The sequence below is a fragment of the Aspergillus tubingensis genome (assembly GCF_013340325.1).
Source record: "Aspergillus tubingensis WU-2223L DNA, scaffold_7, whole genome shotgun sequence".
In the NCBI taxonomy this organism is placed as follows: Eukaryota; Fungi; Ascomycota; class Eurotiomycetes; order Eurotiales; family Aspergillaceae; genus Aspergillus; species Aspergillus tubingensis.
Genome location: NW_023336281.1, coordinates 3,097,704 through 3,121,192, shown reverse-complemented (window position 1 = coordinate 3,121,192; position 23,489 = coordinate 3,097,704). Strand labels below are relative to the sequence as shown.

The 23,489-nt window shown below is 51.3% G+C and overlaps 11 protein-coding genes across 11 annotated transcripts; 3 read left to right on the top strand and 8 right to left on the bottom strand.

The window, feature by feature from the left end:
- Positions 1-109: 109 nt before the first annotated feature.
- Positions 110-1,441, bottom strand: AtWU_05995 (PRCC domain-containing protein; the record flags this gene model as incomplete). The annotated part of the gene is made up of 1 exon (XM_035501105.1): positions 110-1,441. The coding sequence occupies one exon, from the start codon at positions 1,439-1,441 to the stop codon at positions 110-112; it is 1,332 nt and encodes a 443-aa protein (XP_035356998.1).
- A 547-nt stretch (positions 1,442-1,988) lies between these two features.
- On the top strand, positions 1,989-3,014 carry AtWU_05994 (uncharacterized protein; the record flags this gene model as incomplete). Its single annotated transcript, XM_035501104.1, has 1 exon — positions 1,989-3,014. The coding sequence occupies one exon, from the start codon at positions 1,989-1,991 to the stop codon at positions 3,012-3,014; it is 1,026 nt and encodes a 341-aa protein (XP_035356997.1).
- A 251-nt stretch (positions 3,015-3,265) lies between these two features.
- Positions 3,266-4,518, bottom strand: AtWU_05993 (legume-like lectin family protein; the record flags this gene model as incomplete). Its single annotated transcript, XM_035501103.1, has 6 exons — positions 3,266-3,706; positions 3,758-4,018; positions 4,068-4,149; positions 4,214-4,284; positions 4,339-4,362; positions 4,417-4,518. 6 exons carry the CDS (start codon positions 4,516-4,518, stop codon positions 3,266-3,268), a joined length of 981 nt encoding a protein of 326 aa, XP_035356996.1.
- A 600-nt stretch (positions 4,519-5,118) lies between these two features.
- On the top strand, positions 5,119-5,486 carry tim13 (protein translocase subunit TIM13; the record flags this gene model as incomplete). The annotated part of the gene is made up of 2 exons (XM_035501102.1): positions 5,119-5,241; positions 5,310-5,486. 2 exons carry the CDS (start codon positions 5,119-5,121, stop codon positions 5,484-5,486), a joined length of 300 nt encoding a protein of 99 aa, XP_035356995.1.
- Positions 5,487-6,472: 986 nt separating this feature from the next.
- pkaC (cAMP-dependent protein kinase catalytic subunit pkaC) lies at positions 6,473-8,107 on the bottom strand (the record flags this gene model as incomplete). The annotated part of the gene is made up of 4 exons (XM_035501101.1): positions 6,473-6,500; positions 6,568-6,942; positions 7,003-7,256; positions 7,325-8,107. 4 exons carry the CDS (start codon positions 8,105-8,107, stop codon positions 6,473-6,475), a joined length of 1,440 nt encoding a protein of 479 aa, XP_035356994.1.
- Positions 8,108-10,391: 2,284 nt separating this feature from the next.
- AtWU_05990 (Sin1 family protein) lies at positions 10,392-13,078 on the bottom strand (the record flags this gene model as incomplete). The annotated part of the gene is made up of 3 exons (XM_035501100.1): positions 10,392-12,417; positions 12,483-12,950; positions 13,056-13,078. 3 exons carry the CDS (start codon positions 13,076-13,078, stop codon positions 10,392-10,394), a joined length of 2,517 nt encoding a protein of 838 aa, XP_035356993.1.
- An 845-nt stretch (positions 13,079-13,923) lies between these two features.
- AtWU_05989 (replication factor C subunit 1) lies at positions 13,924-17,343 on the bottom strand (the record flags this gene model as incomplete). Its single annotated transcript, XM_035501099.1, has 5 exons — positions 13,924-14,537; positions 14,590-16,955; positions 17,009-17,096; positions 17,152-17,173; positions 17,257-17,343. 5 exons carry the CDS (start codon positions 17,341-17,343, stop codon positions 13,924-13,926), a joined length of 3,177 nt encoding a protein of 1,058 aa, XP_035356992.1.
- A 338-nt stretch (positions 17,344-17,681) lies between these two features.
- Positions 17,682-18,520, top strand: AtWU_05988 (mitochondrial 54S ribosomal protein uL16m; the record flags this gene model as incomplete). The annotated part of the gene is made up of 3 exons (XM_035501098.1): positions 17,682-17,739; positions 17,802-18,269; positions 18,342-18,520. 3 exons carry the CDS (start codon positions 17,682-17,684, stop codon positions 18,518-18,520), a joined length of 705 nt encoding a protein of 234 aa, XP_035356991.1.
- Positions 18,521-18,594: 74 nt separating this feature from the next.
- Positions 18,595-19,227, bottom strand: AtWU_05987 (WD domain, G-beta repeat family protein; the record flags this gene model as incomplete). The annotated part of the gene is made up of 4 exons (XM_035501097.1): positions 18,595-18,689; positions 18,845-18,991; positions 19,054-19,112; positions 19,178-19,227. 4 exons carry the CDS (start codon positions 19,225-19,227, stop codon positions 18,595-18,597), a joined length of 351 nt encoding a protein of 116 aa, XP_035356990.1.
- Positions 19,228-19,839: 612 nt separating this feature from the next.
- Positions 19,840-21,195, bottom strand: AtWU_05986 (replication factor C subunit 5; the record flags this gene model as incomplete). Its single annotated transcript, XM_035501096.1, has 6 exons — positions 19,840-19,864; positions 19,923-19,978; positions 20,037-20,135; positions 20,189-20,357; positions 20,421-21,043; positions 21,109-21,195. 6 exons carry the CDS (start codon positions 21,193-21,195, stop codon positions 19,840-19,842), a joined length of 1,059 nt encoding a protein of 352 aa, XP_035356989.1.
- A 668-nt stretch (positions 21,196-21,863) lies between these two features.
- Positions 21,864-22,789, bottom strand: AtWU_05985 (cytochrome c oxidase assembly protein; the record flags this gene model as incomplete). Its single annotated transcript, XM_035501095.1, has 4 exons — positions 21,864-21,913; positions 21,972-22,413; positions 22,476-22,545; positions 22,599-22,789. 4 exons carry the CDS (start codon positions 22,787-22,789, stop codon positions 21,864-21,866), a joined length of 753 nt encoding a protein of 250 aa, XP_035356988.1.
- Between the last annotated feature and the right edge of the window lie 700 nt (positions 22,790-23,489).

Below are 23,489 nucleotides of genomic sequence, written 5' to 3'. Positions count from 1 at the left end.
CATTAAGCAATCGAACAGTACTCATAAACTCCACCCATGCAACCCCACCCCACCAACTACATACACTACACTATACACACCCCCCCATCCCCCAAACCTACTAAGACAATCACCACCCATACTTCGCCCCCGCCTCCCTCTTATTCCTCCTCCCAGCAGCAAAGCTCTCCTCCAGCGCCTCACGCTGCGTACTCGCCGCATTAACCAACTGCTGCAACGTATGCTTACCCGGCGCAATCGCCCGGACAGGGTTATGTTGTTGCGCCGCCAGCTCCGTATGCGCCAGCTCCTGGTTCGTAACGTACTCTTGGTCGGTGTTGAAGTGCAAAACGCGGGAACTAGCTGCGACGGATTCAGGTGCGTTGCGGCCGAAGAGTTGGCGTCGTTGGGCTTTCGACAGGTTGAGGTCGTCGGCGATGGTGCTGAGTGTGTTGTCGGATGTGGTGGGTTGGTGGTATGTGGGTTGCTGTGCTGTGGTGGTGGTGTCTTCAGGGGCGGGGGAGGGGCCAGCGGGAGCGGAGTTGAGGGGGGTGTAGACTAGGGGTTCGTAGGTTGTTGCTGTGGTGGTGGTGGTGGTGGTGGGTGTAGAGTTGTTGTCATCGTCGGCGGAGAGGGAGAAGAGGCTGATTTTGGGCTTTGGTGCTGGTGCAGCCGGTGCAGCTGCCGCCGCAGGCGTAGATGTAGATGCAGATGCAGACGAAGCTGCCGCCAGCCCATCCTCCTTCCTCCGTACATTCGCAGCAGCAGGCATGAGATCCGAAACAGCCTTCCTCTTCTTCTGCTGTGATGCCCTCCCCACAGACAAGGGCTTGAACATCATCGGGTTTCCCTTCAACTTGACTTCCTCTGGCTTCTTCATCTGCGGTACAGTCTCCTCCCCTCCCCTGTTCTTGTCTTCATTACCGAAATCCAATTCCTGATCCCTCATGCTCCCCGCCTTGGGTATCGTCTCATCATCATCATTATTATGACCACCACCTAGGTTTCCAAACGCCCGCTCATTCCGCATCTCCGCGTCCGCCTCGCGATCGAACCCCGGCGCTGCGCCCGTCTTTAGACTGAATATCTTGCGCGCGGGCGCCTTTTTCTCCGTTGTGCTGTTGCTGGCGGTAGTAGTTGTGGTTTTCTTCGGCGCAGGTAGGAATGAATTGAAGCCGGAGAATGCACCACCGCTGCCGCTGCCGCCTAATTTGAGTTTCTTGCGCGGGTTATCGGTGTCATCGTTGTGTTCGGGCTTGATGTCTGGTAATGCGACGCGGATTTTGCGGGGGTTGGTGCGGTCGACAAGTTTGTTGTTATTGCTACTGTTGCTGGTGGTTGTGGTTGCGGTAGTGGTGGTGGTGGTGGTGGTGGGTTTCTTCGGGGCTTGTTGGGGTTGAGGGACGGTGGCTTCGGGCTCTGAGTCCGAGGCTTCGGAGTCGGAGTAGGCGACGAGGGCCATGCTTGGTAGGTAGGTTTTGGGTGTGGTGGTGATGTGTGGTTGAAGGTTGGGAGAGAGAAAGTTGGATGGATGGGTTGGAGCTGCGGCGAAGTGATATTCTCGGGTTGGGCGAGATTGCGGATAAGTTATGTATGGGATTAGTAAGCTGTGCAAAGTTCAGTGCAGTGGGTTGATGCCACGATCGATGGGGTTTGGGGATTAGTATGAGATACAGAAGAAACTAGGGGGGTGTTAGTCTCTTTAGTGACTATTCAATAAATGATAGCAGTACTATGAATAGGAAAGAAAGGTCAAGAGCAATGACATCATCAACGATATAGAGATATTCAAGATCAGATAAGATAAGATCGGCTTACTCAGGTCCCTCGGAATGTCGCTCCTTCCAATCAATCACTTTCTCTCCACCATCTACATCTTCATTCACCATATACTCTTTCTTTTGCAGACAACTTCAAACAACCTCTACACCCATCGCCATGCTCTAACAAACACTACATCAACCTCACAACAACCTGATTTTCCAACCTACATCACCCATACCACAAAAATGACCACCTCACCACCAGCACAACCCCCCGACACAACCACAACCACAACCACAACCTCACCTACACCCGACACCACCAACGAACCCACGAACGCACACCCCCGCCCCACAAAATTCCGCTTCAAAGACCCCTCCCGAAAGCGCCATCGCCACCACCACTCCACCTCCCACAAAGACCACCAGCGCACCCCCTCCCCCAAACGCAAAAAACACCGCGCCCCCCACCGCCGCAAACACACTACCACCTCACCACCCGCATCCCCATCACAGCCCACAACATCGCGCTTCTCCCCCAGCACCGCCTTCCGTGAATCCCTCTTCGACGCGCTAGGCGACGACGAAGGCGCCGCATACTGGGAGTCGGTCTACGGCCAACCGATCCACACGTACTCAGTACCGGAGGTACCGAAGGGCCCGAATGGCGAGCTGGAGATGATGGATGAGGAGGAGTACGCGGCGTATGTGCGACGGAAGATGTGGGAGCGGACGAGGGAAGGGATGCTTGCTGAGGAGGAGAGGATGAGGGAGGAGAGGAGGAGAGTGAGAGAGAAGGAGAGGAGGAGGGATAGGGAGAGGGGGGAGTGGGAGAGGGCTGTCGAGGAGAGTTTGAGGAGGGGGAGGGAGAGGAAGAGGAGGAGAGGGTGGAGGGGGGTTTGGGGGAGGTATTGTGCTTGTTGGGGGGAGTTGGATGGGGTGGTTAAAGGTGGAAGTGAAGGGGGAAGGTTTGAGGAGGTGGTGTTTTGGCCGGTTGAGAGTGGGGAGAGGAGGGATGTGGGGAGGAAGGAGGTGGAGGAGTTTATGAGGGAGTGTGCGAGGGTGATTGATGAGGATGGAGAGGATAAAGATGAGGGTGGTGGGGGGTTGCTGGGTCTGTTGAAGACGGAGAGGGTGCGGTGGCATCCGGATAAGATTCAGCATCGGTATGGGAAGTTGGGGATTGATGAGCGGGTGTTGAAAAGTGTGACGGAGGTTTTTCAGATTGTGGATCAGATGTGGACTGAGGAGAGGAAGAAAGGAAATCAGTAGTATTGTTGGTGATGTTATTATACCCATTGAGTTCTTTTGGTGTATAGTGTTTTGGTTGGCGTTTGTTATGATACCCTACTATGTACTTTGTTTACTGGGTTGGTCGTCAACTTTTCACGTTGCAAAGAAGCAAGCAAGCTCATAGATAGATACAACTGATATAACGCGACACGGCTATGCAAGGATAAATGACACATTTACTGTTCTGTTTCAGGTTCTGTTTCTCTCTCAGGCTCCTCATTCTGCCACATCTAGAACCGCGAGTAGCGGTGCTTGGTGCGGTACGCAGTGTACCCAACATAGCCTCCAACAACCACAGCGAAGAACAGAATAGTCTTGAACAGGAACCATCCCCAGCTGCCCTTCTGCTTACGGCGCTTGACACGACCAGTGTCGCGGCCCTTGCCCGAGCGGGAACCGCTGCCACTGCTGCCGCTGCCGCCACCAACGCTGTACAAGTTCTGGGCCTTGACGGAGATGATGTCGTGGTTGTCGCTGAGCTCACCAGTCTCGGCGGAGAAGCCCAGGTAGGCGACGGACGGGATGGCGATGTTGTACTCGGGGGCGGTCAGCTCGAAGCAGGGGATCCAGCTGTCCTCGGACTTGTACTGCAGGTCCAAGGTCAAGGACTTGTCCTGGAAGTAAGTCAAGCGGGCCTTGGTAGGGATGGAGGCACCACGGAGACCACGAGCCTATATCATCGTTAGATCAAAATCCACACCATCACTGCACACTATACTTACAGAACAGCCAGCCAGTTCATTAGCCTTTCCATCGTGAGCCTGGTCGTAGGTAGTCTGGCCGTCGCCCATCATGGCCATGACGTAGGGGAACGAAGTGCCGGGACGGTTGTTCTTGTACGTATCGAAGAATATACCCAGACCCTCGAAGTTGTCCGTCGAACCGAAGACAGGACCCTGGGTGGCGCGCTGCTTGGTGAGCCACATGGCGAAACCATCGCCGTGCAAGTTGCCGGACCCTTCGATCTTGAATTCAACCTCGATCTACACATATCAGAACCATCCTAATCCCAGGGAAAGCGCATCAACTAACCTCCCAGTTGGTCGCGGTCAAAGGCACACGGGAGAAGATCCATCCCTGCTGCGACGGACGATCGGACGTAAGACGGATGTATCTAGGAAGTCGTTCAGCATAAGCTCTCCCCCACTCCTTTCTACCCACAAGCCAGGCGAACATACTTGTCGGCGCGAACTATCGTGTCACCACCAAAATCGAACCAGCGGCTTTGGAAGTCGGAATCCAAGTATGGCTGCGAAGACATTAACATGATGCGCGAGCTTAGCTGTAGCTATAAGCTACGTACCGGTGAAAGACTGTGCGTGCGAAGCTATCCCCAACAGTTAGCAGACCACCCCATAACCAGAAACAGTAGCATACACACCGGAATGCTCTTGACATTGTCATCACCATCGTAGGCGCTGGCCAAAGGCACGCTGGCCAAGCCAGCCCAGCACAAAAGGGACGAAAGCCGCGGAAGTAGCATGATTGCCGAGTAACAAGCGCACAGTAGACCCTTAAACAAGATTCAAGCCAAGCGACCGTGCAAGAAAGATAAATGTAGGTGTGGTGAAAGATAGACTGCAGCTAATAAGAGTAGGCGATATCGTCAATTGTCACCGGGACATCAACAAAACCAAGGGTGAGCGGGGGATTTCAATTGAGTAAATAGAAGAGAGCTAGATCCGGGAGAATGGAGGTGTGAAGGAGGATAAATGAAAGAACGAACACCGGGGGAACTTTATTCAACGAGAAAGAGGAAGAAGAAGAAGCGGAGAGGAGGGGACAGATCAGAGATCGACGCAAGAAAGAAAGCCGAGTATAATATAACTTAGCTGGGCGATGGGAAGGAAGTGTAGAACTCCAAGTGTCCACATCGCCGGGGCGGTGGCGCAGCAACCTTACTTTCCTTTTTCCTTGTGGCTCACTAGCCACACCTCCGTCGGAGCTCAAAAGATCTTGTCTCATCAACTGCTATATACTGCATTACTACGTATTGCATCCATCCATTTACCATTACATTATCCCACACAACCACGACCCTAACATCTCTATTACACACATTCACACATCACTAAATTTCACAATGGGTATCTTCGGCGGCTCTTCTTCCCCTTCCACCGACTCCTCCAGCAAGGAAGTCAAGGAGGCCCTCTTCAAGCAGGTCCAGGCCGAGTCCGCTATGAGCAACGCCCGCACTCTGATCTCCGTACGTTACATCCTTATCCAGGAGAATATAATTCAGTATTGTGCTAACGTACTTGTCTCCTCTAATAGAACGTCAACGAACACTGCTTCGAAGCCTGCGTTCCCAATCCCGGAACCTCCATGTCCGCCGGCGAACAGGCCTGCCTGACCGACTGCATGGAGAAGTACATTGCCTTCTGGAACACCGTTAGCCGCACATATACCCGTCGCGTGGGCACCGAGCAGAAGAGGATGCTTGCGCTGTGATTTGCTATCATATACGCTTCTTTGATATCCGTGCTTGGTTGGGAGTGGTCCATTTTCTCTACCATGTGTTTGGCCATGTTGTGATCCGATCTAGAGGTCTTTTTCATTGACTGGTGTGTTATGAGGCAGTGGCCACTGGTGTGATGATATTTGTGTGTATATTATACGGACGGACGGTTTTGGTTCGGGCTGCCGGTGGCGTTTTGAAAAGATAGAGCCTTGGATGGCAGGCTATGCTTATGATGACACTGTTGGGGGACCAGCGTCCAATTATCCAAGACTACTTTTATTGCAATGGCCAAATCAAATATGTACATTATACAACTGCCTCCACAGGGACAGGGAAAGGGATAAAAGGAAAGATGACATCAAGAATAACCCAGAGTAGCTCCCCAGTATTTGCACAATATGACTATAGAATAAGCAGGAGAAATGGAAGAAAGAAACGGGTGCCGTCGGTGACCAATTCACCAGTCAACGGTCGACATAATCACGAGGACCCCCCGAAGCTTCCAGCACAAACACCACCGCAAACACCCTCCTGCCTGGCATAACGCGAGGAAATATAGACAATGCCCACCTAGATAAAACCACCGGGGGATCATCCACTCATCAGATCTCCCCAGAACTAGTATAAGGGTAAGCTTATATGCAGACCACCAACGGTCCGGAAACCGGAAAAGCAAACAGACAAGACCATCACGTATACTTTGGAAGATGGTGAAGGCATACGCTGAGGATGACAGAGCTCTTAGATGTATGCTCTACGTCAAAGGCAGCCAAAAAGCAAGTCGGCCAGCGATCGAAGACGAAGACAAACCGACGTCAAGGGGAAAGCAACGAATGGTGAAGTGGATGCTACCATTGGTAGCGCGAGGGAAAGGATTAGCGAGATAGTCCTGTCTTACATCGCTCGCAGGATCATCGGATGGCACGATGCCATCTCGGTAACGAGACAATCATTCCATCATAACTCATAGCACACACTAAAAGTCTGGGAACAAATGGCCGTGTCTGAAGAAGAGAAAAGTGAGTAATGTGTTCATCATAGAATGGAACGGATTGAGAAAGGAGCACATACGGGTCTTCACCAGCCATGCCATACTGTTCGGTTTCTTCCGGATAGCGGTCGTACTGACTCGCATCTCCTTGGCCACCGCGGATGGGAGGCACGTAAGGAGCATCGATATCCTTGCGGGCCAAACGGTCCCAGGTGACCTCGGCAAACCAAGGATGGTTCTTGACATCATCGGAGCCGCCATGGAGGTTTCCCAGGCGCTTGGTCAGATCAGCCGTGATAAGTTGCGACAGCAGATCGACGGCGTCTGGGTGCAAGTAGGGCGGGTATTTTACCCTACCACGCAGGATATTCTCGTAGATCTTGACCGGGGAGCCACTGTCCCAGAAAGGCGTGAAACCACACAGCATCTCAAAGATCAAGATACCCAGGGACCACCTTGGACACGGTCAGTAATTGCGCCAAAGGGGCATGAACATCGATAATGGCAACCCTTACCAGTCAACCGACTTGTTGTAGCCCTTGGAGGAAACCACCTCCGGGGCGAGATAATCGGGTGTACCACAAAGGGTCCATGTGATGTCAGGCACCTCTTTGGCAAAACCGAAATCGGTGATCTTCAAATGGCCGTGTCGGTCTAGCAGCAAGTTCTCAGGCTTCAAATCCCGATAGATGATGTTCTGCGTGTGGAGGTACTCCAGGGCAAGAGTGACTTCCGCCGCGTAGAACTTGGCGACGGGGTTGGGGAACCGCTACATGAAAAGAGGTACCAGACATCAGCTTTACGTTGGTCGGGCGGGCCAAGTCAGAATTAACCCACCTGTGACTTGCGGAGCAGACTGAAGAGTTCACCACCCTCTACGAAGTCCATGACCATGTACAAGTTCCGGGAATCCTGCCATGTACCCCATAACGTGATTAGGAATGGATGCCTGACGCGGTTCAGCATGCGGCGCTCATCGTTGGTGTGCTCAATCTGTTTCATCTTGACCACTTGCGCCTTCTTCAACACCTTGACGGCATAGAAGCGGTGGTTATGTTTCGACTGCACCAAGTGCACGCGACCGAAGCTACCGGTACCGAGGGTGCGCTGAAGGGTGAAGTCATCCAGAGAGTATTTCCCTTTGGTGGTGCGGGCATCACTGCGAGCGGCGTGGTGAGACTGCGCATGACCGCTGGAAGCCGAATGCATGGCGCCTTGCTGGGAGGGATGAATTATATTCTGTATACTAGCCGCATTGGCATTGGGCTGCGGGAGGCCAGAGGTATGATGGGCAGACGGCGAGGCTTGCGTCACAGCGGATTGCATGGAGGCTACCTGACCGTCAGAGGATTTGTCTGCACCCGAAGACCGATTGGGCTGTTGTTGAGGAACGGAATCTTGAGGCTGAGCGGGGGGGTTCGTAGAAGAGCCAGAATTGGTGGCGGGTTGGGGTTGATGGTGGTGGTGGAAGAGGTGGTGGTGGTGGTGGTTGTGGTTGTGGTGGTCTTCGGCAGCGTTTGGTGACGTCTGCGTCTGGGCCGAACCGGCTTCAAGCTCTTTGGAGAGGGTCTGCGAATCTTTCGTTCGCCGTTTTTTCAGCAAACCTCCTAAACTAGGCATGGAGAAAACGCTGCTGTAGGCAGTTAAGATTAAATGTTAAAGCCCACGATGGTCTTTTCCACGTGGGAAAAAAATATAATGTAAGGGAGAATGAACGATGCGTGCGATAGCCGATCAACGCGACCCCTCTTTAAGAGATGCTCTCAGAGAGGGGGGGTAAGGGAAAGGAAGCAACACAGTAAGAGTAATAATAATATGGAGAGGGAAAGCGGCGAGCTTTTTCTCTTTGGGACGGGTTCGGGCGCGGATACAGCGGAGCCCCCCAAACAGAACTGAACTGTACTGAACTGAACAAAACACTGGTCCCGAACGGCGGTCAACGGAAACTCAATTGGACAGACGGGCAACCGTAAGGATGACCGGATAGGAAAGGAAAATGTGTAACGCGGGGGGAGTGTGGGAACCTCTTGGGAGGATGGATTGGACTGGGGTTGGGAGGGAGAGTAGTATGGCTGGTGTGCGGGAGGATCAATGATAATGATGCTGATGATGGCTGGATGTGAGGGGGATAAAGAGAGAGGAGAGGAGAAGAAGAGGAGATGAGAGAGAGAGGGGAGGGAAAGAGATGCTGCAGTGACCACCAGCACTACTACTACTACTAGCTGGAAAAAAAAAATAACTACGAGCACAAGCACCGCAATAATTTATCCTATTTCATTATAATTATTTTCTGATTAGTATGATGGACAGAGAGAGAGGGAAAAATTAGAGAAAAGGGAAAGCAAAGGGAGAGAAAGAGAAAGAGAGAGGAGAGAGGCGGGGTTGGATTGGCGTGAATCGGCATGAATTGGGCTTAGTGGACAATGACAGAGTCAGTCAGTCAGTCAACCATTTCATCAAGAGAGAGTAGTTACTTGTTAGTTGTTTGTTTAATTCTCTCTTTTCCAAATGCGCTTATTCCACGTTACAACATGAACTTAACCGAAACAACTACCCATTTAAAGGCAAGTTGATAATACAACACCTCACCCTTCCCTATGTCTAAAAGCGGTCGGTCGGCCACAAGTCGAAGAAGCTATGCTACTTACTTACTACTATCTCCATCACCACTTTGTCGACTCCACCCCAACGCTAAAACATACTTTGTCTGGGCCAGTAATTTTCCCACAGTAAAAAGAAACAGTCAAATAATAACTGCAGTGGTACCATAAATACACTCACTCACTCACTCATCATGACATTTGGGATGATGATAACTGAACCAAGTTCTCTTTCACACTTCCCCAGATACCAAAGTTGTATTCCAACTCTGCTTCAGGCAAATAGTAAAGAAGAAGAAAGCGAAGAACCCACCGGGTCCAGCCGATCTCACTCCTCTCGATCCATGGACCCTTCAATTGCTACATTATCATCAATGATGCATTCTTTTCCACACCTTCTCGCTTATCGAGATCCATGTTTCCCAAACTTATTTCCGGGTTCAGAGTCGCCCCGATGAGGTCATCATCAAACACTGTTTTCAGATCTGGTGTGTGTGTGGCTTGGAATTCCGAAACGAGGAGCCTCCTACTACTTAGTACTAGTAGGTAAGAGAAGCTGGGAAGATGAAACTGCTGGTGCAAAACAACCACTCTCCGTATATTATCTTTTTTTTTCCCCTCACAACTTAAGTATCTATCTATGTATGGTATATGCAAACTGTCGCTACTTTTAAAGACCCGAATAACATGCATGTTGGGCAGCTGGCAAGCACAGGTTGCCTTGTTAACTAACTACTTACTAGTTAACTAGTTAGTTAATTGCTTACCGCTGAAAGATGACTTCATCACCGCCCCGGTGGATCCTCCCAAAAAGGCGAGTGGAAACCGCCCCGCCTTCGGGGCATTTGGCTTGCCCTTTGTTGAAGGCTTGAAGCCAATCAAGCTGCCCCCTGACCGGTCAGGAATTCCCCCGTCCGGCGGCCTTTTGGTTGGTCGGGAGGCTCACTATGAACTGATCTTGACGCTTGCATCCACTTAACCTACTTTAGCACCTGAGATACCACTGTTAGTGTACACGCTACGGATGGGATGCGCACCGCCACTACCTATCTACAGTTACTATTCTCGCGGGTTGTGGCAGAAAGAAGAAATTGTTTGTTCCAATTGTTGTTGATCCCCCCGTAGCCCTGGCTCCATGCTGCTGCAAACTTCAAATCCAACCCGAAAGCTGCCCGGCCTTATGTACTCCTACCTAGTAGCAAAGATGGCAACGCCGCCCCCCTCCAAACAATGGTCGGAGGGCTCGCTTCCACTTCTCGGTTCCCTCATAAAACAGCAAGCAAATAACAATAGCAATGCGTCCCTTAGATGCGATAATGCGCCATGTTCTTCTTGATCTCGTCCACGATTTCCACCGCTTCCAGCGCATTGCGTGCCTCAAAATCATACCGCTTCTGCTCGTTGGCATCGTTGCCGCGCAACACCACCACCCGGAAATTCTTCGGGTGTCGCCGGCTCACCTTGCATCCCACGACATCGTTGAAGCTGATCGACCGCGTCTTGGTGTCCGACGCTGTCTTACCCGTGTCCGCCGGCATGATATGCATGTAATCGTTGTCAAACGTCAAGATCCGGTGGTTGGATTGCGTAAAGCCCATGGATTGTTTGCGCCAGACGTAGTACCGCCGGTAATATCCCCCAATGAGATCTTGCTTCTGCGTGAGCGGGTGTAGCATGCGTTGTCCGCTCTTCTTCCCCTTCTTGCTGGGCGCGCTGGTGCTGTCGATGAGGAGCGGCGCGTTCGGGGAGGAGCTGCCCGGGGAGCCCGTTAGCGACTGCGGCCCGAATCGTCGGCGCACCAGGTCCAGCTCCGTGATATTGCCCAGGGCTTCCACTGTGCGGTCTAGCGGTGCGATCGTATTGGATCCCATCACCTTCAGTAGATAGTTCCCCTTGTCCAGGCCCCATCGCTTGCACACCGAATCGAGGATCTCGGCGATGTAGCTGTCGGTAGACGTGTTGAGCGTCGTCACCTGGGTGGACGCTTCCACATTGATGAACCGGATTTTCAGTGTCTTTGACACCCCCAGGCGAGGTGTGGCATGGGACGTGGGCACGGCAGGCCGATCCGCGGGTGTCAATGTATTGTCGTTCAAAGCCGACGAGAAGGGTTGTCCCAAAATCGGGTTCGGGCGAGGTGCCTTGCTTTGCGGGACCGGCTGGCTTGTCGGGGCACTCGTCGGTGCAGGTGCCTCTCCGCTATCTTCAGAAGCTGCTGTCTGGCTGAACTGGGGGAATTGACGCTCGTTTGCTTCGAATTCCGCCTTGGATGCTTCGACTAGCGCGAATTCATCATACTGTTTCCCCCGAGTCCGTCGACCAGCGGCCCGATTGTTATTCGAGGTAAAGTCAGCAATTGGCGATGTTCGACCTAAAGCGGGAAAATCATATTCGACTTCGCCATCTTCCACCATTCGCAGCGTCCACATGTTCACGGTAAGCTTGCTGCGTTCAACAGCCGGTTCGCGACCTTCTTCGCTGTATCTCCAAAGCGCTAAGCCGATTGCTTCCACAACTGTTACCGGTGCAGGCTGCTCTGCAAGTTTGGACTCGCGCGCAATTGGCAAATCGAGTGGCTCATCAGGATCGGCGGAGAATGGCAGGTAGAGTTTGATGTTCAGGACATCGGTCAAGCCTTTGCCTGAAAGCACCGCGAATTTCTCCACCGGGTTCGTCGGCGCTTTCTTGCGCGCATTAAGTGCCTTGGAAAGCAAACTGACTGGCTGGACAGTGCTGATTGGCCGCGGAGGTGGCAGATCTTGTAGCTCTGGCGCTGGGGCTCTGGGCTTCCTCGGGGATGCCGTCTGTGAGCCAGTGCCGTTCTGCAGCTTGTGCATCAGAGCAACTGGCGAGGATGAATCTAAGCTACCAGTGATCCCAACCCCTGCAAGTAATGACGCAGAACCCGCCGTTGCGTCAAAATCAGACGACAGGGCCGAACCCACAGATTCAGCTCCTGAGTCCTCGGCTTGCTCATGGAGTTCTTCCAGATCCCGAGGGCCCGGTGGGCCATTTCTCCTTCTCGCAGGTTCTATGACCTGATCATGGCTAGAGAACGAAATCTGACGCCTTCTGAAAGCAGATGCATCCAGGTCATTGTCCGAAGATATGTCGCTGCTGGCTGTAGTCGTAGTATCGCGCCGCGGCCGCTCGTTTATGCTGCTAACAGCTGTTCCCAATGATCCAGTACGGTAATGGGTACCCATTGTCGGATGTGATGGAGACGTGACCATAACCTGAGGACTCTCCTGGCGGTCTGATGAACGTATGGGTGAAGATCCAGCTCTTGTTCGTATGGGCATCTTCGTAAATTTGATCTGGTTCGCAGCACTAGATTTTGTGAGCATGAGGCTGTACAGGCGGGTCCTATGCATCCCTTGAGCCAATTGACTCACCTTCGAGCACTGTCCCCATCATCGTCGCTCTCATCACTCAGGTCACTGCTGTCATCATCCTCCGCTTCTCTGTGTTTCTGTTGCTCATGCTGCTGTCGTTCCCTCCGGTGGACTCGTTTCCCGCGGTTTCGACGCCCAATCAGCTCTGTATTAGTCTTCCCAGTCACCATTCCCCCTTCGTCATCGTCACCTTCATCCACCAGGCCGAATCTCTGCGCATCGTCTCGGGCAACACCAAGCTGGTAATATTCCGAGGTAACCGCCGTAGTAGTAGGGATTGGGGGTGAATTTGTCCGCTTAATGTGGGCAGCCGCGCTCTGCGTATTAGGGTTTGTAGAAGCCGAAGACCAGCCAGCTGCGCGGAATCCTGGCGTGTTGAGCACGGTGTTGTTCACGTTGATGAGCCTATCGCCTATGCCGTCCTTTATGGTCGACAGATAGGAAGTGCGCAACTGCCAGATTGTGAAACTGAGATTGGGGTTAGTTGTTGACTCAACACTGTATGTGTGCGATTACCGGGGGGGAGATGAGGGGAGGGGAGACGCGAGATGGGTCGCGGGGTCAGACACCTACTCTTCATTGTGGAGAAGAGACATGGTTACAATCGCTGCAAGAAAAGAGATGAGTAGTAAGAGATAGAGTAAGCCTCGTCACAATCACGAAGAACGACCATTTACGCCAGGAAGAGCGAAACCGCTGTCAGGATTCGAGTGGGCATGATCTCCGGGCTGGTGCAACAAGGGGAAATGGATGGATGCGCTGAACTGGAGCAGGCCGAAAAAGAAGTAGTAGGGAAAGAGAGCGACCGTGGGATGTGAATGCAGGACCAGCCTGATAGTAAGAAATGAGGGATAAGCAACGCAAAGGGACGAGGAAGAGCGTCCTGCGGCGATGAGGTTGTGTGGGGATCAAAAGCACTTGCAGGCTCAGCCGTCGCGGGCAGAAGATGGATGGCCTGGAGATCCCGTGGCCGATCTCCGCACCGCCGCCGCCCATGCCATTTTCCCGCCTGCCCTTATTGTTGTTCCTCTGACACAAACCAACGTCTCCTTTGTCGGACCCAAGGGGTTGGTCCCCTTATGCTTGCACGGTTACTAGTCTATGCAAGGCAAATTAGCTACCGAGGGACATACCTTAGTATTGAATTCCCGTATTCTTTACAGTGTGCAACTCTTTGGTTCCGGCGATGGATAGATGCGGGGTACTACCCAGTATACGAAGCAATGAAGAGATCACAGTACAACCTTGGAATTCTATAATATGGTCTATTATACAATTGGAGTAATTCATTCCAAGATAGTGCTATGGCAATCACACAAAAACAATAATCATCCACTGCTGATGGTGACATCGCTAGTAGCCCGCTCATTATACTAACAGAACTGATAATACATGGACATAAACTGGAGGTGATGACTCTGTCGCTCTCCCGTTTTCTAGATCATTTGGCCTTGGGTTTCCGGCCTCGAGCCTTCTTAGGTTTCTCTTCCTCGTCGTCGATGAAATCATCATCACCCGCTGCTGCCTTCTTTGATTTCTTTCCTTTGGCTGCTCCGCCCTTCGCAGCCTTCTTGGGCACGCGAACATACTTATCCTTCTTCAAATCGAGCTCTTCGTTCTCGTCGTTGTCCTTCGAGTCATCTTCGAGCACCTCTTCCTCATCCGACTCCTCAAGGGCATCTTCGATGTCGGGCTTCTCCTTCGGCATCTTCTTCGGAGCAGCAATACTGCTGGCCTTGATGAAGGGGAGAGGATGGGAGCGCTGGTTATAAATCCGTGTGAATGCTGCTTTCGTCTGTGTCTGCAGCTTCACATTGGATTCATCCATAGGTCCCAGCCCAAGTTCTACCAAGGCATCCCAGTCCTCGCGCGTAAGGAAGTAGCTGTCCATGAAATCAATGACATCGTCGACACTATCCTTGCCTTCCACCATTAATCGGCGGACTAGCCTGTCCCAGAGGAGCGGCATATACTGTTGTCGAATCTCATCTCGATCACCAGATGCGCGAAGACGCATATGACCCTGAATTTCTTTGATGTAACGCCAAAGCTTGCCTATAATCGGTGTTAGCACTGGAGACTATTATAGCCAACAGATCGCACAAACCTTGTTTACTGTTCTGTCCCAGCCAACTAGTAAACCCGGGCCGCTCCATCATGTTACCGTACGTAAAGCTGGCTGGCCGGACAAAACTGAACACGGCATGGGTAGGCATCAGACTCCATTGCTGCTGAGTACCATGAATCATCTTGTCAACGAGATCACCATCACTGATACTTGAAGCAGCGTTGTCCATTAGTTCAAGTTGTTTCAGCTTCTGTTCTCTGCCATGATAGGCGCCAGTCAACGCCGGTCGTGTTTTCAGGTAGTTCTCTTGAAGCATCAGAGGACTGAACTCGTGATCGTTGAAGTAGAGTTCGATTTTATCATTCAAAGTAGCCTTTGAGCTGGGCGAGAACATTTGCGCACTGAGAATCTTGCCGACAATATCCCAGGGCTTCAGAACGATGTGCTTTTCCCATGCTTTAGACATTTGCTTCCCCTTTTCGAAGTCTAGGTTTGTCTGGTCTAATTTCACGGTTGAAAGCATGTTGATAACTTGCCGGATGTCCGCGTTGGTGCCTTCAATCAGACTGTCCAAGACCTGAGGCGGGATCCTCAAGCCCTCGCGGAAGCAGATGGTCGACAGTCGGGCTCTAATCTGCTCGGCCGTCGGCCGCCTGAACGGCAGTTCATATGTGACATGATCGAAAGGCTTCATTTTCGGGAGCCTTCGCTCGTTACAGATCAAAATCAGGGGGATGTGAGTCTTCTTAGCAATAGAGGCAAGTGCTCCCACACCACCTCTATCACCAGCGGACATGCCGTCAACTTCATCCATGATGAGGACCAGGTTCTTCTTCGCACTTTCCACCTTTTTTCCAACACCCGAAAAGTAGCCTTGTAGCGAAGTCGTATCCAAAACACCGAGAAGGCCGTTTTCCACGAGCTTCTTGCTTCTTGTGTCACTTGCATTCGTCTCCACGACATCGTACCCTTCTAGCTTTGCCACCAGATGTGCTGCTGTGGTCTTGCCAATTCCAGGCGGTCCGTGAATCATGACAGAGCGATACATTCCTGACCCATCCTTCCCTGGCTTGTTGAAACCAGCTTTGGCATTCTTGTGCCAGTCGCGAAGCCAGTTCTGTAGTTTCTCGACAACACCTTTGTTACCACAAATCATATTCATCGATGTCGGCGCATATTTGGTGGTCCACAGGCGGTCGTCAGTCTTCGTGCTTTGCGTCGTACTTTGCGAACTTGAAGGCGGTTGAGGTCCTGAGGGAGCCGTGTTGCGCGCGGCCGCCGCCTTGCGCTTCTCCTCGCGGTCGATCTCAGCGGCCATCGCGCGAATTTTTTCTTCCTCTGCTTTCTTTTTCGCCTCATGTTGCTCTGCCGCTTTGCCATCTCCACCATTGGCTGGAAGTCGACGGATAAGCTCAAAAAGCCCCTCCTCGTTGATTGTCTTTAGGTTGTGCTGCTTAATCGTTGCCAGCTTTTTAGGTCCGGCATCCGCTCCTAGGACAACATAGCTGGTTTTGGAACTCGGTGCCCCAGTGACTTTACCACCATACTTCTTCACCAAGTTTTGCCCTTCGTCGCGGCCGAGCGTGTCCAAGACACCAGTAAAAACGAAAGACAGCCCTGCAAGACAATTTTCCGCTCCCTGTGGTATGTCCGCGCCCCCAGCTACTGGTGACCGCGAGCGCTGTGCGTGAGCAGCGTAGTTGAACTTGGCCTTTTCACCAGTCTCGCGGGGCGGAGAGGGTGGTCTGATCGTAGGTATGCTGTCAAATATATCCTGAATCTCCTTGCTTTCAGGTCGATCTGTTTTTGCAGATGCCCTTGGCTTCTTAGGTGTACGGGGAGCGGCTTTCGTCTCTGCGGCCTTTTTAGGACTATTCTTGGTGTCATAATCCTCGTCCTTCTCAAGAACTTCAGATTTGCGTTTGCGCGCTGGTTGAGAGGCGGCTGACTTGGCAGCTCTGGAAGGTCGCTTGGGCAGGTCCTCCATAACCACATCCTCATCCGATTCCGCGGCTGCCTGCTTCTTTCGTCCCTGTCTTCCGGAGGCGGCACTGGCTGGCTTTACCGCAAGTTCCTCGAAATCACTGTCGCTGTCCTTGTCCTCCTCCTCGACATAATCATCATCCCCCTTGCCTGGTTTCTTGTACTCTGTCGCATGGATGTCATCGTCACCGAGTTCATCATCCTCAACGATTGTGGTAGCCTTTCGTGTACCGCGTTGAGGTCTTGGTGCAGGTTTTTCGGTGCTCGTAGACTTTTTCGGTTTCGGGGACGGCTTCGCTTCAGGTTCTTCGGTGACAGCAGGCTGGGATGTCTTGGTCTCCTTGGCAGGCCTGCCTCTCTTCTTGCTAGATGCGAAATAGTCTGACGAAGTTGTGGGTTCACCCTTCGATACTTCTGGCTTTCTGAGTAAATGTTAGCAAATACAGCGGGTAGAGTCGCATTAGGGCAGACATACGGCTTGCTCGGAGCCTTCACCTTCGGGCTTGTGGTCTTGGTAGCGACAACCTCTTCCTCATCACTGTCGTCTACAACCTTTCTAGTCCCTGTACGCGCATCAATAAGATATTGCGGGACAAAACTGATAACCGGTTCTCTTACTCTTTTTTCTCGTGGAAGGCTCCTAATTTGGTACCAACGTCAGTAAATGCAACGGCGATTCGCATGCAGCATGAATTGCTTATGCGCAATGGGGGATTCACATACCTCTTTCTTCGGCGCGGGCTTTGCGGGAGATGGGTTGGAGCCTTGACTAGACTTGCCGCCAAAAAAGCTCCGAATATCAGCAGGCATGGCGACAGATGATTAATGGAGCATGCCCCGGAGCGCAATGGTTGAGCAGGATATTTAAGCGACCCAGAAACGATGCTGACGCACACCCAACTAGCACAGCACAGGCAGCTTCCCAAGAAACACGACGCGCTGCCTGGAGCTCGCCGGCGGGAGACGTGACTTAATTGGCTTACCTAAGGGTGGCACGCGTGTGGCACGTGCGCAGCACTTTCTTCCCTTTCGGGAAGTGGAATCGGCGCTGGAGTGAAGCCGATGGCCTGAAAGTCAGTCTGCGGTCCATCCATCATCCTTCCGGTCCCCCCATTCAGTCCAAGCAGGGCCGATTGCCACGATTCACAATGGGTCCGCAGCTGAAGATGTTCTCGGGGCCTCAGATGGCCTTCCTCCGGCCGTCGTGTGAGATTCCCGCAAGCCTCCCCAAGAAAAGTTTTTTATATCCTGACTCCGATGCCGTACAGTAGGTCTGTCGACGCCATTCACGGCTTTCCCGCTATCGCGATGCTTCTCGACGACCTCGCCTGCCCTCGATTGGCTTACTCCTAAGTTCGCTGAGAGATCCAAGTCCCCGAAGGGTCGTCCGCATGTCGCAACTGGTGGTTCTTCCCGCGGTACCACTGTCGTCTGGGGTGATTATGGTTTGCGGATGAAGGATCACGACCGCCGGTTGCCCGCTTCGTCGTTGAAAATTGCAGAGGATACGATTAAGAGACGTCTGAGGGGTATGAACTACACATTGTACAAGCGCGTGAGCGCAAACATCGGTGTCTACACCAAGGGCAATGAACAGCGTATGGGTAAGGGTAAGGGAAAGTTCGACTACTGGACTGCGAAGGTTGGCGTGAGCAGAATCGTCTTTGAGCTCAAGGGTGATCTGCACGAAAAGGTCGCCAGGGAGGCCTTCCGTCTGGCCGGTCACAAGCTGCCCGGTATGTTACTCTCACTTAATCATATATTTCCAATTATCAACATACGGTGAACTAATAATACAACTGCGACAGGCCTCTGGGAATTCGTGAAGAAGGGCGACCCGCCGGTCGTTGGACTGACGAAACTTGGCAATGGAGTGACTCTGGAGAGCCTCAAACGCGCACGCAGAAGCCCAGCCCTCGGTACTCAGGACCTACCGAACCCCCCGACCTCGACCTCGTCCTCCTCCAGCCCCTCTGCCCCCCAATAATTCAAAGCGCTTTCTCTCAACCAAACCTCTCAATCACGTCAATCCACCCCGGTTCAATCACAACGTCATGACATCTAAGCCCCGACGCCCGAACCAGGTCCATACCCTTGTTCTCTCCTGATTTTCGCCGCCAGCGCAGCACCCTCTTCTGGGGTTTCGGGCTTCAGGTCTTGTGTACATTATCATCATCATCAGCTTCTAGACTCTCTATATCTGTCATGTTTTATTTATTTTTCTTTCCCGCTTTGTCGCAGGTGTCGATGTATTTTCATATGAATATGCGGAGTTAGGAAAAAGAGAAATATCAAACTATACTGTACCTACCTATATCTGTGATTCCCGTAAGACCCGTCGTACCCTCGCCCTTCTCCAGCTGTCGTGCCAGGGGCGTATCCCTATACTGCTCCTCGTTTCCGTTCCGGTCGTCGTCAAGTGTTGTTCTCATCTCGCTGACGGTATGTTGGGAGTGTCCTGCGAGCAACTTAGTCGGCTGCCATAAAACCATAGGATAAGATGAAGATAGTAGAACATACCACCCAACTGCCCCGTCTGCTTCGCCGGTGTCTCCGTAAACAACCGGATAGATTCATACCTAGTACAACCACCATTAGCATTAAATTCAACCTTAAGAAACAGTTGTAGTAAAGCTAGACATACTGCGTGTTCTCACCACCAGGCTCGATATCCATGAGATTAGTGCCAGACATTATTCAAAGTGATTTCACTTATGTACGATATTTGATGAATAGATAATTAATTCTTGAAGGTAGGTAAGTAGTTCAGAGTCTCGGGGAGAAGTCGGGGGATATGGTTGTGGTTGTGGTTGTGGTTGTGGTTGTGGTGGATCATCACCCCATGGGATGATGACGTAGTCTATCTACTAGCCATCTAGACGATCAAGATGTCATCTCTACCAAGGTTCTGTGGAGAAGTTAACGCCCACTTCGTGTTTTGTTCCTGGCTGTTTTCGGTTGATCTTGATGCTTGATCACATGCCGTTGGCTTGGGTTTGGGGGATACGAGGGTGTACTAGTTGTTGGTTGGTGGTTCGTGGTTGGCTTGGTATAGTGCTTTGCTTGTGCTTAGTTGGGTGTTGTTGATTTGCTTCCTGTTAGCTGGGACCAGGGTTTCAGTGTGCATTCGTTTAATGCAAGATATATCTTGATTTTATGGTATCTAAGAGATACAGGAGTAAATAATGCTAGAAATACTGGGGTGGGTTTCAGCTACGAGTCCCATAGTGATCCAGATGAGATACGACCCCCGGTAGTGTACAATGAAGTCATTAAGAATCGTTGGGTATTATTATCTTCGTGATTTTAAAATTCCATGCCCATAAGATAACTGTGCACGGGTTAGCGAATAAATTGAGCTGATTCGGGGTATTTGGGGGTGGTCGAACCTTTCGTATATGCGCATGAACTTGGCAACGAAAGCTTCGAGGTGGAAGATTACTTTCTGCGAAGGATATTAGCCGTTTATCTTCGACATTCATGCAGCAAGTGAGAGCCCTTACGCTGCCTTGAGTGATCCTGTGCTCATAGAACGCCGACCACCTGATGACATCAGGCTTTAGAGCATCGTCGACCTTTGTGATCAGGTTGAATGTCAAAGACTAGATCCCAGTTAGAATCTCTAATCCAGTCACCTAAAACGTCCTGATCGAACCTTGATAATAGTAGTCGGTGGTATGCAATGCGTCAAAAGGTCGTATAAGCGTGCGCGGACTTGCAACAGACGAGCTGGCGATCGCTCAGCCAGTATCTCCTCGGCTGTCAACGCAATCAAAGCTTCCCAGTCGGGTGGTGGGATGAGCGTGGTATCCGTCACTTTCTCACTAGAAACAGAAGCGAATCAAGTTAGCCCTGGCACCCCAATAGACAACTAATTTGTTACGTACTTCTGAGCATAGATAGCCTCAAACATAAGGAGTGCGCGACGAAGATTACGCCCACTCTCCTTAGCTATCCTCTTATTCAACCCGCTTGCCTCAGGCCATCCTTCCTTCTTAGCCGCGTTCCTCAGTACAGTGCAGATTTCCTCTTCATTCGGAGCAGCAACCCTGACCAGCAGGGTACGGGACCGGATAGGAGCGATAATATTCGAGGTGCTATTGGCCAACAAAATCAACCTCAAGTTGGGACTGTACTTCTCCATCGTCCGTCTCAGCGCCGCCTGCGCATCACGAGTAAGATGATCGGCCTCGTTGATCACAACGACCTTGAAGCGCTGCTTCGCCGCGAGATCGACCTGCTGGGTCTGGGCAATCTCCTTCAACAGCTCCTGCACAACGACACGATCATAGTTTCCAACATCCGATGGGGTGATCTCCAAGTGATAGACCGAAGACACTATATTGAACTCGAGCTTGCGGTTGCTTGTCGTTTGAAAGACTCTAGCGTCGATCTTGATCTTTTCGACTCCGGAACCGTACAATTCTTTGAGCGTCGCGATGGTTCGTGTCTTTTTACCTGCGCCTGAGGGTCCGTACATGAGCAGATGGGGGAAGTCGCCGCTTTGCGCCTAGAAACAAACATCAATGTGAGGATTGCACTCGAGGTGGATAGTATGAGCTTGATTTGCCTTACCAATGATTTCAGTCGCGCGGACAGCTCGGGATGATATGTGAGGGCATCTAGCGACCGCGGCCGCAGTTTGTCGACTAGCAAGGCCATTTTTGCAATTGAGTGTGCAGTTCAATAGTTAAAGGCTTCTAGGTCTTCACTCAGCAGTATGCTTTCCCTTCAGAGCCGATAGATAGCTTAGGCCGAGCGCAGACGCGTCGGGCGTGACACGCGAGCTTAATTGGCGGTCCGTGCGCTATGCTGACTATGCAGCGTATTCACCAATCACGTTCGGCCGTGCAAAATCATTGTAGATCTAGTACAATCGAGACGGTCAAGTACGTAGTAGCCAGAGGAACACTATAAACCATTGTCTACATTGAGGTGATGGATGTATAACAATGATTCCTTTATATTTCACGTTTGAACGCCTAAATACTATACATGATATGTCACCCCGCCCATTCCATACGAAAAGCTTCAGTAGTTCTCTGTATGTACATGCTCTATCTATGATACAAAGATGGTCAGTGGGGTGCTTGGGACCATTAGGTTCAGGTTTTCATAATTGGCCCTTGCAAGAGGAGAGATGGGTCTTCCGAATTTGCTCGGAGAGTCACATCGGAGCGAGCCAGGTCTCTGGGACATTCCGTTGGATGTCACAAGGCCAGGGTGATTCGGGTATATACGTTCCAAAAGCATTTTACTGTGAGTCTGTTGTCGTAGAGAGCCCAATCGCTTGGCTCCTGATATGTAGTACATAACAATCAGTCACGCCATTAGCTCGACGGCAATGGCTTCAAGACACCATTGTCATCATATCGCGCCTCTGTTTCACATTGATTAGCCACATAATACCTCATCATTGGTTTGATCTGGAAACTTACTGAAGAAGGTATATGAGAGCGTAATTGTGTCAATGCCCTTCATTGCCGGATCATTGGCAAAGTCAGGGTCGATGAAGAAGAACACCGGCATGTCAACCGACTCTCCAGCATTCAGCTTCTGCTCGTCGAAGCAAAAGCATTGAATCTTGCTGAAATAGGGAGCAACCTGTCCGGGAGTGACACTATACGTCGCTACACCAATGATATCCGTTGGGCCCTTGTTTGTCGCTGTGAAGAATGCAAGTGCTGTCTCGCCCGGAAGAACTCGAACTTCACGTTGTTGCGGTGTAAACTTCCATGGTAAAACATCCGAAACTGATCCATTAAACGTGATTCTCAAACGACGAGAGTCGGTGACCGGAGTGACGCGGGAAGAGGTATCGCCGTCACCTACACGGTGTGTAGCTACGGGTTGACCGTTCCAGCCGGTTTGTTGGCAGATCTGTATGAGTGAAGCCGTTAGCCTCTGCCGCAGACTAGAATTCAAGGGCAGGGTTGTCGAACCATTTTGTACAGAGGGACGGAGCCATAGGCAAGCGCAACGGTTCCGAGAATAAGACTGGCTGTATAGTACCTATAGCCTATTAGACAAGAAACTGCCAATGCCATTGCGATCCTTCAACATACATTGTCGACGCATTGCGCTTTTTCGACTGTGGCGTATTGAAAGGTGCGTTGATATTCTGCCGGAGACATGAATTGTGAGTGAAGAATCTCCTCCCAGAGTCAACACATCGTGTATTTGTGATGGTGGCCGGGCGGAGGCCGGGGCCCGACCAAGGAAGCCGACCCCATGAGGAGATCGGGCGCGAGAACATCGTCAATGATTATATGTGCTGCGGGGAGATATGGAGAGATGCCATCTAGAACTCCGATTGGGATAAGGTACCTGAAGCACGTGATATGATCAGGCAATGCTTTTCTGTCGGTTGTATTATACCGCCTATAATGCCGCCTTCCTTGTTCCGCGCGTCCGATGGTAGCCGGGACTTGTCTGTTTTAGGACATTCTATCCCAAACTACCAGATTCAGCATCTCTTCCACCTTGCTAGGGGCTTTGAACTTAGTCTATGTAGGAGATTTGGACAAGTTAAGCACCTTGGTTCTCATTGCGATTATTTGTATATAACATTGATGCTTGGCTGTATGAGAACGACTACTAGCAAGCAGATGTGAACCACTGTGATACTACTAGTGTGGCCTCGGTAATATATACCTCTAGGGCAAGTAAGTACTAGTAGTTGGTACTTACTATAGTAGCATGCCACAAGTTTATAACGAAGTTCTATCATGATGTGACTACATGCCTTTTGTTCCAATTAGAGCACTTTTAGATATACTAAGGTACGCAGTACTACCAGTAATATGTAATGATGTCTCAAACCCAGAGAGAGCTTGTTGAGAATCATCCTGGCAGCAGGAATATCCGATGAAGCGATACTCCGAATATTGGTCCTATCAAAAACCCCTTTATCTTGCCAATGTAAAGTCAAGAATGATTGATCTTCCCCAGGGTCA